Source organism: Berghia stephanieae, chromosome 15 (assembly GCF_034508935.2).
Source record: "Berghia stephanieae isolate SIO BIC M18660-M18661 chromosome 15, UCSD_Bste_1.3, whole genome shotgun sequence".
Lineage (NCBI taxonomy): Eukaryota > Metazoa > Mollusca > Gastropoda > Nudibranchia > Aeolidiidae > Berghia > Berghia stephanieae.
The window spans coordinates 7188931-7204464 of NC_088374.1; the positions used below are offsets into that span (position 1 = coordinate 7188931).

A 15534-nucleotide genomic window follows, 5' to 3' on the forward strand; every position below is an offset into this window, starting at 1 on the left:
ATGCAACTAGTCAGGGGAAATAACCCTTGTATTTATTTCATTTATTTATTAGGTATTTATTGTCTTCTTTTTGTTTCATTTGGAGTGAGTTTTGCCCCTTTCTATTTCCTTCCCTTACTATGTGTGCATTTACTAAGAATGAATGAGATATTTTATTTCTAGATAGCTAAAAAGGACGTGAAGTCAATACTAAATTTAAAATGGTGATAATATTACAAAGTAAGAAATAATAATAATAAACATAATAATGATGATGATGATGATGATGATGATGATGATAATAATAATAATAATACATGGCATTTATAACGCGCATTTTCATTACTTGGTGATGCTCAGTGCGCGAAACAATAATACAGTGACATTATTATACAAATAAAACATTATACATACATACTACATCAACATAATGTCATTATACAACAATGTAATAACTCAACACTAAGTCATTAATACAAAATAGGTTCATAATACATCCACATACTATGTCAATTACGAAAATGATATAACATAATAATATAATGACATAAACTAAATTAACATTCATATTGAGACCATTACGAAGAATACCTCTTATAAAAACGACGAGAATACCTCTTTTAGAAAGGACGAGAATACCTCTTTTAGTAAGGACGAGAATACCTCTATTAGAAAGGACGAGAATACCTCTATTAGAAAGGACGAGAATACCTCTATCAGAAAGGACGAGAATACCTCTATTAGTAAGGACGAGAATACCTCTATTAGAAAGGACGAGAATACCTCTTTTAGTAAGGACGAGAATACCTCTTATAGAAAGGACGAGAATACCTCTATTAGAAAGGACGAGAATAACTCTTTTAGAAAGGACGAGAATACCTCTTTTAGAAAGGACGAGAATACCTCTATTAGAAAGGACGAGAATACCTCTATTAGAAAGGACGAGAATACCTCTATAAGAAAGGACGAGAATACCTCTTTTAGAAAGAACGAGAATACCCCTTTTAGAAAGGACGAGAATACCTGTATTAGAAAGGACGAGAATACCTCTATTAGAAAGGACGAGAATACCTATTTTAGAAAGGACGAGAATACCTCTTTTAGAAAGGACGAGAATGCCTATATTAGAAAGGACGAGAATACCTCTATTAGAAAGGACGAGAATACCTCTATTAGTAAGGAGGAGAATACCTCTATTAGAAAGGACGAGAATACCTCTTTTAGTAAGGACGAGAATACCTCTTATAGAAAGGACGAGAATACCTCTATTAGAGAGGACGAGAATAACTCTTTTAGAAAGGACGAGAATACCTCTTTTAGAAAGGACGAGAATACCTCTATTAGAAAGGACGAGAATACCTCTTTTAGAAAGGACGAGAATACCTCTTTTAGTAGGGACAAGAATACCTCTTTTAGTAAGGACGAGAATACCTCTATTAGAAAGGACGAGAATACCTCTATTAGAAAGGACGAGAATACCTCTTTTAGAAAGGACGAGAATACCTCTATTCGAAAGGACGAGAATACCTCTATTCGAAAGGACGAGAATACCTCTATTAGAAAGGACGAGAATACATCTATTAGAAAGGACGAGAATACATCTATTAGAAAGGACGAGAATATCTCTATTAGAAAGGACGAGAATACCTCCATTAGAAAGGACGAGAATACCTTTATTAGAAAGGACGAGAATACCTCTATTAGAAAGGACGAGAATACATCTATTAGAAAGGACGAGAATACCTCTTTTAGTAAGGACGAGAATACCTCTTATAGAAAGGACGAGAATACCTCCATTAGAAAGGACGAGAATTTTTCTTTTATAAAGGACGAGAATTTTTATTTTAGAAAGGACGAGAATACCTATTTTAGTAAGGACGAGAATACCTCTATTAGAAAGGACGAGAATACCCCTTTCAGTAAGGACGAGAATACCTCTTATAGAAAAGACGAGAATACCTCTGTTAGAAAGGACGAGAATACCTCTATTAGAAAGGACGAGAATACCTCTATTAGAAAGGACGAGAATACCTCTATTAGAAAGGACGAGAATACCTCTATTAGAAAGGACGAGAATACCTCTTTTAGTAAGGACGAGAATACCTCTTATAGAAAGGACGAGAATACCTCTATTAGAAAGGACGAGAATAACTCTTTTAGAAAGGACGAGAATACCTCTTTTAGAAAGGACGAGAATACCTCTTTTAGAAAGGACGAGAATACCTCTATTAGAAAGGACGAGAATACCTCTATAAGAAAGGACGAGAATACCTCTTTTAGAAAGAACGAGAATACCCCTTTTAGAAAGGACGAGAATACCTGTATTAGAAAGGACGAGAATACCTCTATTAGAAAGGACGAGAATACCTATTTTAGAAAGGACGAGAATACCTCTTTTAGAAAGGACGAGAATGCCTATATTAGAAAGGACGAGAATACCTCTATTAGAAAGGACGAGAATACCTCTATTAGTAAGGAGGAGAATACCTCTATTAGAAAGGACGAGAATACCTCTTTTAGTAAGGACGAGAATACCTCTTATAGAAAGGACGAGAATACCTCTATTAGAGAGGACGAGAATAACTCTTTTAGAAAGGACGAGAATACCTCTTTTAGAAAGGACGAGAATACCTCTATTAGAAAGGACGAGAATACCTCTTTTAGAAAGGACGAGAATACCTCTTTTAGTAGGGACGAGAATACCTCTTTTAGTAAGGACGAGAATACCTCTATTAGAAAGGACGAGAATACCTCTATTAGAAAGGACGAGAATACCTCTATTAGAAAGGACGAGAATACCTCTATTAGAAAGGACGAGAATTTTTCTTTTATAAAGGACGAGAATTTTTCTTTTAGAAAAGACGAGAATACCTCTATTAGAAAGGACGAGAATACCTCTATTAGAAAGGACGAGAATACATCTATTAGAAAGGACGAGAATACCTCTATTAGAAAGGACGATAATATCTCTATTAGAAAGGACGAGAATACCTCTATTAGAAAGGACGAGAATACCTCTTTTAGAAAGGACGAGAATACCTCTATTCGAAAGGACGAGAATACCTCTATTCGAAAGGACGAGAATACCTCTATTAGAAAGGACGAGAATACATCTATTAGAAAGGACGAGAATACATCTATTAGAAAGGACGAGAATATCTCTATTAGAAAGGACGAGAATTCCTCCATTAGAAAGGACGAGAATTCCTCTTTTAGAAAGGACGAGAATACCTTTATTAGAAAGGACGAGAATACCTCTATTAGAAAGGACGAGAATACATCTATTAGAAAGGACGAGAATACCTCTTTTAGTAAGGACGAGAATACCTCTTATAGAAAGGACGAGAATACCTCCATTAGAAAGGACGAGAATTTTTCTTTTATAAAGGACGAGAATTTTTATTTTAGAAAGGACGAGAATACCTATTTTAGTAAGGACGAGAATACCTCTATTAGAAAGGACAAGAATACCCCTTTTAGTAAGGACGAGAATACCTCTGTTAGAAAGGACGAGAATACCTCTATTAGAAAGGACGAGAATACCTCTATTAGAAAGGACGAGAATACCTCTATTAGAAAGGACGAGAATACCTCTTTTAGTAAGGACGAGAATACCTCTTATAGAAAGGACGAGAATACCTCCATTAGAAAGGACGAGAATTTTTCTTTTATAAAGGACGAGAATTTTTATTTTAGAAAGGATGAGAATACCTCTTTTAGTAAGGACGAGAATACCTTTATTAGAAAGGACGAGAGTACCCCCATTAGTAAGGACGAGAATACCTCTTATAGAAAGGACGAGAATACCTCTATTAGAAAGGACGAGAATTTTTCTTTTATAAAGGACGAGAATTTTTCTTTTAGAAAGGACGAGAATACCTCTATTAGGAAGGACGAGAATACCTCTATTAGAAAGAACTAGAATACATCTATTAGAAAGGACGAGAATACCTCTATTAGAAAGGACGAGAATATCTCTATTAGAAAGGACGAGAATACCTCTATTAGAAAGGACGAGAATACCTTTATTAGAAAGGACAAGAATACCTCTATTACACAGTGTCCAAATTGCGATACTTTAATACCGCGGCCTCCCCACAGCCCTACCGCGGTTAAGCGATGCCAGATGTCCCAGGTGATGACTCACCCAGTTTCGGCGAGAAAACGAACGGCCCGCTTGCTGGACATGCATGTTATAGTAATTGTATGCAATCAACAGTTGGGCATTCCCGTTAAATCAAAACATGCCATTGAAAGCATGTAGGGTGGAAACTGTTAGTAATGATGTATGGTTGTGACATGACAAGTTTCAGTAGTCTATGAATAATGGAATGATAGTTAGAACGAAACAAATGTAGGTCATTTTTTAAACTGATAATCATTAACACTTTTCAATTAGAGTGTCGATTACAAGACAATGAATCCGTGGACATCTGATTTTTTTGTTTTATATTACTCTTAAAACTATTACAATTATAACTCACCCTCAATTTCTCTTGCGAAGTTCATAGTTAATCCAAAAAATGCTCTTGAAGTAGTTATCTATATCCCATTACTGAATTTTTTGAAAGTCTGCATAGAGGTTTACTGAAGCTAGCTTCACAATAATCTTGGAATTGTCAATTTTATAAAATCTTACTTTATACAAATGATTTTCAATAATCCAAATATGAAATTTTAAACATAACTACTACTAAAACTACTACTACACTACTACTACTACTACTACTACTACTACTACTACTACTACTACTACTACTACTACTACTACTACTACTACTACTACTACTACTACTACTACTACTACTACTACTAACACACCACCACCACCACCACCACTACTACTACTATCACTACTATCATTACTATTACTAATACTACTACTACTGCTACGACTACTACTACTACTAATACTGCTACTACTACTATTACTACTACTACTACTACTACTACTACTACTACTACTACTACTACTACTACTACTACTACTACTACTGCTACTACTGCTACTGCTACTACTACTACTACTACTACTACTACTACTACTACTACTACTACTACTGTTCCAAGCCTGTCACAGGCCCCCCTACCCACCTCCCCCGAGAACACATTGAGATAATACATTTGAGCACAAATGTGAATATTTAACATTTATCCCTAAATCGCTCATATCGCGAACTTATTCTAAAACTTATATTAAAGACAAAGACTTCAAAATAGGGAATCACGAAAAAAAATAAAACTTCATGGATCCAAATCAGAGTTATTAATTAAATTTATCACATCACTCACATCAAATTTGATATCATTCCAAGAGCGATCAGCAGTCGTATTTTAACTAATATTATTTTCCAAGTTGAAAACCAAGAAACAATAAAAATTACACAGAAACAAATCTGAACTTGGTGATAACATGAATAATGAAAATAAAATGAATCGTTCTGAAGGTTTGGTGGGGGGAAGGGGGCAAAAGAAGGGTTTTCAAAGCAAATAATTGCATCACAGTGTTGCACCACACGCGCATGCCACGCCAACGTCCGGCTTGCATACCTATCGTGTCACGGTCAATTACGTTTTTCCCGAGAGCAAGGGTATCGGGTATCAGGTGGTCAGCCTGATGTAAGGCGATTGAAGTAGCGCTCAGAGTCGAAAATATGACGCTGTGATTAGAAAGGACGAGAATACCTCTATTAGAAAGGACGAGAATACCTCTATTAGAAAGGACGAGAATACCTCCATTAGAAAGGACGAGAATTTTTCTTTTATAAAGGACGAGAATTTTTATTTTAGAAAGGACGAGAATACCTCTTTTAGTAAGGACGAGAATACCTCTATTAGAAAGGACGAGAATACCCCTTTTAGTAAGGACGAGAATACCTCTTATAGAAAGGACGAGAATACCTCTATTAGAAAGGACGAGAATTTTTCTTTTATAAAGGACGAGAATTTTTCTTTTAGAAAGGACGAGAATACCTCTTTTAGTAAGGACGAGAATACCTCTTTTGAAAGGATGAGAATAACTTTTTTTTCGAACAGACGATATTAACTCTTTTAGAAATTAGGAGAATACCTCTCATAGTAAGGACGAGAATACCTCTTATAGAAAGGATGAGAATACCTTCCTACCCTAGTCTCTAGTTAGCGACGTCTGTAGCCAAAGGATCGACGAGATACAGACAAACCTCATAATATAGTAAAATTTAATCTTATTTTTCATTTTTCTATTCCTGTTCTTAATTTTATCTTGGTTTGGGAATCGAATGAGACTGACTTTTTTACACTTTGTGTGTGTGTGTGTGTTTTTTTTTTCTTAGGATTTGAGAGTGCTGTGAAGTACAATTTGTTTAGAGGTTGTTATTAACTTGCCTTCATAATTGCCATCATCATCATCATCATCATCATCATCATCATCATCATCATCATCATCATCATCATCATCATCATCATCATCATCATCTTCATCTTTATCATCATCATCATCATCATCATCATCATCATCATCATCATCATCATCATCATCATCATCATCATATCATCATCATCATCATCATCATCATCATCATCATCATCATCATCATCATTATCATCATCATCATCGTCGTCATCATCATCATCATGATCATCATCATCAACATCATCACCATAATCATTTTCATCATCATCATCATCATCATCATCATCATCATCATCATCATCATCATCATCATCATCATCATCATCATCATCGTCATCATCATCATCATTACCACCTCTAATTAGTAGATTGATTATATGTGTTTGACCACTGACATCATATATATATATATATATATATATATATATATATATATTTATATATATATATATATATATATATATATATATATATATATATATATATATATATATATATATATATATATATAGGACACTTTCTGGATTGAGCTTTCATGGCAAACACAATATTTCGAATGTTTTTTTCACCTTACGAACAAATAACAAAGGAAAGTGTTGTCATTTATTTATTTTTTTGTTATAGTGGGTCGAATATTTCATAACATTATATAGTCTGTACAGTACATTAATTGTCATGGCATGGCATATAAGGGGATTCTCTTTTCTGAAGACAATAGGATTCAATAGTCTGCTGTCACGTCCGCCCAGCAACGAGCAGCCTGGTTCTAAACAAAGAAAATAGGAACTTTTTAACACGTGACGTTATCAGAATCTATAAAAATCAGCATCTATACTTCTATTTGCCGGAGCAGAAACTAACAGTACTATCTATCATGTAAAAAAATATAATATAATGTATAATACACGTCTTTGATTTTGGTGCGATCTACTCAGAAATTAGTGGGAGCTTAACTTGAGAGTATAGAAGATCTATTGAGGCACAATGCGTATCTTTTACTCGAGTGTTAAAATATAAAGTGTATTGAGTTTTTATTTTAAAATAATAAGTATTTTAAAATCAATAACTTGATTTTTCTTTTGTGTTTGTGTCACTCCCCAGTATTATCTCCCACCCCAGTTCCCCGGTGGCAAGGAAATTCCCATCGTACACTCACCCGTTTCCATGGCAGCTGTTTTTTAACAATGGCGTCATGTCGACCACTAAAACAACAACAATATTGACAGCAACAACTACAACGACGACAACGACGACAACAGCAAACCACAAGATATCTTCGACGACAAATCAAAATACTTTGACGTGGACAAAGTCACGGACAACACCGCCAACAACGAGAAAAGACGAGACGAATGATACCTGACAGGAAGTAAATAACGATGACGAGTTGACCAGTATCTTCTCAGATGTTCGACCAATCCAATTTTAGGTGACATATCTAGGCAGTTTCATCCATCATAATATTCCTATTTGATTCAATTAATTTCGATCTTGTCTAAAGATAGAGCAGATGTTATTGGAATTATTGCATTACCTGCTACCAAGAGGTTATGGGTTCAAATCTAAAAGTTTTGTTTTCTGCTGCTGACTCTGGCGTTTTTAAATCATTGAAATCGTTGCTGATTGTAAAATGGAAGTGTCATAGTTTAAAAGTATATTAACGATGGCGTTAAATTTTTAAAATAAACATAACGCATTGAAACCATCTACTTCGCGGTTTTAGAAATTAGAAAAGGAGAAAGAAAGTAGAACATAAAGAGAATTCATGGAAAATTTGATCAAAATAATGGATTGCTGAAAGTTACAATTGGATTAGATTGGCAGGGCCCGATCAATCTGCTGTTATGTTTTGTTTATATTTAAAGTATAGCAAATATTAGAATCAAAACAAACAAAAAAAGAAGGATGAGAAAGAAGAAAAAAAAAGTGTTAATGTGAAAAATATGCATCTTCATATTGTACCTGGAGGATGAAAAATTGACAATCAAAATATCGAATACCTTTAGCAATAAACCATTGTTCAGGTGCGAAGGTTAGAAGATGCATTATGACCGTTAACATTTACAGAGATTTTAGAAATTAATGTTTTAAATTTAAATCTTAAACAATTCAAAATTTCGTTCGTTTCGTTTTCTTGAAATGGTAGCCGTAATAGGTTGTTTTTTTTTGGATTAAGTGATTATTAAAAAAAAAATTAAGAGTCGGTAAAACGTTTTTAAAAGTTTGATAAAATTAACGGAATTTTTGCATTAGAATGAAATATGGTATCGATGTGATTCTGCCTAGCATATCGACCAAACAAGTCACAATGTGATTCTTCTATTCATCATGTATGATAATATATTACGTATGTAAACATTTGTGTACAACAATTCAAATAATCGATTCCCATGTTCAATAATAATTTGACATTTTTTTTTAGTTTTAATGTATTTTTTATGATATTTAAACATTTATCTCTTTCTTTTTCTTTCTTTTTTTATTGTAGGCCTTTTTATCATTTTTTTTTGTGATTTTTTTAAAAACCCTTTCATCTTGAATTGAAATTTGGTTTTATGTTTGACATTACTTGTAGTTGAATACTCCTGGATGTATGTTTTTGTTTTCATCTCAATATCAGATTCCCATTCTCAAGGACTATGAGCCGAACAAGGCTGCTATTTTTGCATAATGTTTTCGATTTTATTCGAAGTCCGAAATTGATGGTAGACATTTATTGATTCATTATCAAACACATTGGTGTGAAATCATTCATGGACAAAGTTGTTTTTTTTTAATTAGTTAATTTTTTTCAACTTTTTTTCACCCTATGACTGCTCCAGAAGTTGTTCTTCTTTTCCTATGCCTTTATATCCGGATTCCCGTTTAAAAGATGAAGGTACTCGTCTTTTTGAGTTCTTCTAGAGGGCAGAATAGTTTTTTGTTCGTTTTTATTTTAATGTCGAGATGGTGCAGAGGGCCATATCTTATTATTATTATTATTATTATTATTATTATTATTATTATTATTATTATTATTATTATTATTATTATTATTATTACTATTACTATTATTATTATTATTATTATTATTATTATTATTATTATTATTATTATTATTATTATTATTATTATTATTATTATTATTATTATTATTATTATTATTATTATTATTATTATTATTATAACACCAACTGAACTAGGATTTTTATTTTTTATTTTTTTTTTGTTCCACGTCTACCTGTTCGCAGGTCTGATAACCAAAATTGTTGTGGTCCAGTACTACAGCAATGTTAAAAAAAGGCCCATAATTGCTTTCGGGTTATCAGACCTACCAATAAGTCGATGTAGACTTTGCTTTAATTTTTCTCCTCCCCTCAAAAAAAAAAATAAATAAAAAATAATTCTGTTTTCCAAGCTTAGTATTTCTTTCCTTTTTCGCTCGTTCGTTCGTTCGTTCGTTCGTTCGTTCGTTCGTTCAATTCTTAGATTGTTCAGATTACACCGAAAAGTGATTGTCAGTCATTCATATATAATTCATTCGTTTTATTTCCATTACCAATTCATTTTTCTTTTTTTTTTCTTAATTTTCCAATGCATTTTCTTTGATGACATTGCAGATTCAGCAGTCTTTATTTGAATTATTTGACTCTAGCTATGTACGATGTGATATTGTACCGTGTTTACTCTATTACCATTGTCATTATTACTATAATATATTGTTATATTGTACAATACTATTTATATACACATATTATATACAATGTTATAACGATGTCATATTATTATTATTAGACTATGGTTTCTATGTGCTCTTCTTCTTTCATTAATTTAATTTATTATTCATTTCTTTCAATGTGGAAGAAATCGGATTTTACTCAACATGAATATTTAAATGTAGTCAAATTGTTGATAAACATTTTTTATATATTATGATTTACCTTCATTTTGGAATTGTCAGATTATGTTATATATATATATATATATATATATATATATATATATATATATATAATATATATATATATATATATATATATTTATATATGTATATTTCTTTTCCTTTTATTTTATTTTATTTTTAATGTTTTCATTTTCACGACAGGTGAAAATATTTATTCGTAATTCGGAAAAGCTCAAAGCTCAATTTTGTTTTATTTATTTCAACACGAGAATAGACAATAAAAAGATTTGAACTAAATACTTGTTTGTTGGGATTGGTTCACAACCAACGTGTTATGCAGGTCTGGCATCAGAACGGACCGTTAACATTTGTTGTAGTGGACTCATTTAATATTTGAAAAAAGAAAAAGATTTCCCCGTACAACAATGAGCCCGAAATGAAATGAGTTATCAGACCTGCAAATATGTGCAGTTGTTGACAACCCTATGCACACTGGATGAAATGACCAAGGTGTAGATATACCATTTGTCGCCAGAATTTTTGAAATGATAAAAGAATATTTTTTCATTTTGTTTTTTGTTTTGTTTAATTAATACAATGATGTAGACTCGACTATACATACTTTGTGATATGAGTGAGAAAAAAGTTGGTTTTAAGTAGACAAGACTTCTGCTTGGAATCTTTTCCGCTCTTTGTATATTTTGGATAAAATATTGTAATCAAAATTTTTGTTCTTTCTTGTTCTTGCTTTTTTTTGTTCGTTGATTTCTTTTTTTAAAATTTCATTTTCATTCCCTCCCCCCCCCCTCTTCCTCCCCCCCCCCCCCCCACCCCATTTTTTTCATTGGTCCATTGTGCAAGGTGTTGATAAATTCAGATGATTATAGAAGTCAGATTAAACGAGTACCGGTTATACAGATTAAAGAAGGGTACTTGTTGTAACGGATTAAAAAGAGTACCGGTTATAACAGATCAAAAAGGGTACTTGTTGTAACAGATTAGCAATGGTACCAGTTATAACAGATTAGAAAGGGTGCTTGTTATAACAGCTTAGAAATTATATTATTATTTTGAAACACTTAAAAATTCCGTTTTGGCATCTGGGTCATTCCGACACAATACCGTTTTGCGGTGACGGGTCTCCTATGTGAGATCATGAACATTTTGAAATCAAAATTCAGCGTTACTTTGGTGACATTTTTCGGTGGATTTTGGTTTTGTTGCAAATTTTATGATGGAATTATTTATAACATGCATATCTCGTAATAATGTTACACTTCAAAATGCCAGTATATCATTGACTATGTTGTTGTTGTTGTTGTTGTTGTTGTGGTTGTTCGTTTTTAAAGTTGATGTCCGAATCATTTATTGTCAGCAGCAACAACGGCATCAACATCGTCATCATCATCATCATCATCATCATCATCATCATCATCGTCACCATTATCATCATTATGATAATATATTCTTTATTATCTATCTAGAGGATTTTTTGCGTTCACGATGGAGGTGACGATGATGGTGTGACGATGGCGGTGAAGACTAACATAAACATTATTTTAGTCCATCCTTTCTCGTCTATTTTAACTAATCAGAGAGAGAGAGAGAGAGAGAGAGAGAGAGAGAGAGAGAGAGAGAGAGAGAGATGCGTCTCCTCAACTCAATAAAATATTGTTCTTGCTCTTATTGTTGTCACGACTATGATATTTTTCTTCTTCGGTGAATGCATAATAACATTTGTATAATATAATAGAATGATGATGTTAATGATAAATGATGAATGGATGGATGGATGAATGGATTATTGTACGATCATTAACAATAGATGAAGAAGAAGAAGAAGAAGAAGAAGAAGAAGAAGAAGAAGAAGAAGAAGAAGAAAATTGTGATTGTAGAAATGTACATTATATTTAGAGAGAGAGAGAGAGAGAGAGAGAGAGAGAGAGAGAGAGAGAGAGAGAGAGAGAGAGAGAGAGAGAGAGACTGAAGCAGTCTAGCTTGAATTACCTCCCGTAGATGGCGCCGCCTATTGCTTTTTTGTACCTATAGATTTTGATGATTCTTGTTGTAAGTCTGTATGTATTCCTCCCATGTGATTATTATGACAATTATTCCTCTCAGTAGCCTTCCTACTCTTATCATTATCATCATCATCATCATCATCATCTTCATCATCATCATCATCATCATCATCATCATCTTCAACATCACCATCATCACCTTTTTATCCTTCTCCCACCCCACTACCCCAACCACCACCCCTCCCCATAATCAATACACGATCCACCATTACCATAGTTTCCTTGTAGTCCCACGACCTTTACAACTGTTCATTTCCGTGTACCGCCCATCTGTCGTATGTTAGAGAACACCCCCCCCCCTCCCAACCCCACTCCTGTTGTCGTTCTTTCCCCCTCCTACCTTATTCTCATTATCTTATTGACCGATATTGAAACATTTATCATCTTTTGCTGCCTTTCCATAGAATTGAATTCTTTTCTAAATTGTATCGTTTTTTTTTTGTAATACTCAGAATTACTTTTTTAAAATAAATGTTTAGCGTGAGTACTAAATTACTCGCCATTGATCTATCAAGGTTGTTGTTTTCTTTTTTTTTTTTTTTTTTTTTTTGAAAAGTATTATTGTCTAGACAGACATCTGATGGCGCTTAGAAGTTGTGAGTATGATTAATTAACTCATAGATTGTATAGATAAGTAGTGAGTTTTTTTGAAAGCTGTACAAGTAATAAGACTGGCGCAGAAGGGAAAGTCGGCGTGCGTACTCGGTTAAGCGTGTTATTAGATTTATTGTCAAGTCGGACGATATTACTGCGTTGTGTAGTTGTCATTTTATTACATCATATTCACTAAGGCCATTAAGGACGACAACAGCAAGAAGAAGACTACAGGAAGGAAATAATATATAATGATGATATATAATAATAATGGTAATGATATTAATACTGATAATAATAATAATAATAATAATAATAATAATAATAATAATAATAATAATAATAATAATAATAATAATAATAATATTAATAATAATAATAATAATAATAATAATAATAATAATAATAATAATAATAATAATAATGATAATGATAATATTAATAATAATAATAATAATAATAATAATAATAATAATAATAATAATAATAATAATAATAATAATAACAATAATAATAATAATAATAATAATCAAGGCCTCTCGCTCCTCCAGCCTAGATAACAATACATGGGATATTACTCTGTCATGACTACACATACCGTAACAATTACTCAGTTATTTCCCATGTCATTGGATGATCTATAATACATACAATTTTTTGTTGTTTTTTGATTGGTTTGTAAAAGTGTTTTGAATCCGTTTGTTTTAGAACACAAATCGAAAAATGATTTACCAGAAATTTGTGTCACTTAGAATTTCATATCAATACTCACTTGATACTTTTTGACAGTGTTAAGATTAGATAAAATTAATTTAAAATAATTAATTTCAGAAAGTGGTCGTCATTATCGTTGACATCTGGCGCATTCCGTTTTCAAATAGGTAAAAATAGTCAAGATGAATGGAAGTTTCAATTCAATGGACGTTTCGGGTTTCCCCTTCGTTTACAAAACACGACGAATGAATGTACCATTCGCATTAAAATTAATTATTTGAAATCAAATCTTGTAGAACGTTCACGTCATCTCCGAAATATCCGATATTGTTGTTGTTATTGTTATTATTATTATTATTATTATTATTATTATTATTATTATTATTATTATTATTATTATTATTATTATATATTATTATTAATATTATTATTATTATTATTATTATTATTATTATTATTATTATTATTATTATTATTATTATTATTATATTATTATTATTATTATTATTATTATTATTATTATTATTATTATTATTATTATTATTATTATTAATATTATTATTAATATTATTATTATTATTATTATTATTATTATTATTATTATTATTATTATTATTATTATTATTATTATTATTATTATTATTATTATTATTAATATATTATTATTATTATTATTATTATTATTATTATTATTATTATTATTATTATTATTATTAATATTATTATTAATATTATTATTATTATTATTATTATTATTATTATTATTATTATTATTATCATCATTATTATTACTTCTATCAATATTTATTGTTATGCTAATAATTATTATTGTTCCTATTTCGTGTGAACCTGTGTTAAAAATATCAGTATATAAACCTTATCTACCTTATTCCAATCGTTGTAAACAGAATTTTTGTGCATACATATTAATACATAAGCAAGTTGATGATAATCGAAGATAAGAACTTTCCATCTCCTTTTTTTTTCTTTATTCAATCAAACTTCGTTTGAAATCAGTTTCTATGGGGTCAAACTCGGGTCATTTTTAAATGACGTGTTCGAATAACTGTCTGTCTTGTCAGGAATTTTCTATGATATTTCCAGTTTTTTTTAATTATCGAAATTCACGGCGTTGTGTACAAATGTGCCTTAGAAGGCCCTATCGTAGCTTTCGTAGACTGATGGCCTGATACTGACCAATAAAAGAAGGGGTGGGGGCACTTCTAACAACTGCTTATTTTGTTTGGTGGTCGTTGTCGTCGTCGTCTTTTTGTGACCTAATAAGATTCAATAATCTGATGTAACGTCGGCCCAGCAACCAGCAACTCGGTTCTAAATAAACAAAGAACTTCGGTACTTTTTATTCTTCATGCTGGCTAGAACTTTTTCACATGCCATGTGATCAGAATGTATAAAAGTCAAAACATGATCAGATTTATAATGTTTTTTCTATTCTGGATAGAATTATTATGCTTGTGGGAGAAGTATTTCATGAGGGCGGTGATGGAAATAATGGCGTCTGCCATTATTCCGATAGTTTAGAACCAGTTACTATGCGTCATTAGAAGGGAAGTAACCTCACGACGGTTGAACCCAAGTTCCTTGTCCGTATCAGGCCCTGAATTTACGATAGCTTCGGCTCTACTCGCTTTGGCTTCTCTATTCTCTATTTTCAACGACAACTTTTTTCAACTCTCTATCTATTATACACGTATTGTTATAATTATTCATCTATATTTCATATAATATACTTATACAACGAATTGTAAGATTTAACAGTCAACGACAGATATTTCATGATAATTCATTAATTAAGATTATTTTTTTTTCATGATATTTTAGAGATAGTATGAAATTGACGTCACTCAGGTCATTGTTATCGTTTTTTG

The 15534-nt window shown here is 31.7% G+C and overlaps 1 protein-coding gene across 40 annotated transcripts in view; it reads left to right on the forward strand.

The window, feature by feature from the left end:
• LOC144960484 (uncharacterized) overlaps positions 1 to 8107 on the forward strand; it is a 389259-nt gene extending 381152 nt beyond the window's left edge. For all 40 annotated transcript variants that reach the window (XM_078893600.1, XM_078893615.1, XM_078893622.1 and 37 more), the window contains one exon: positions 7475 to 8107. In XM_078893600.1, coding sequence (XP_078749726.1) covers positions 7475 to 7555 — 81 coding nt within the window. In that variant the 3' untranslated portion in view covers positions 7556 to 8107. The remainder of the gene's footprint in view (positions 1 to 7474) is intronic.
• Positions 8108 to 15534: the final 7427 nt, after the last annotated feature.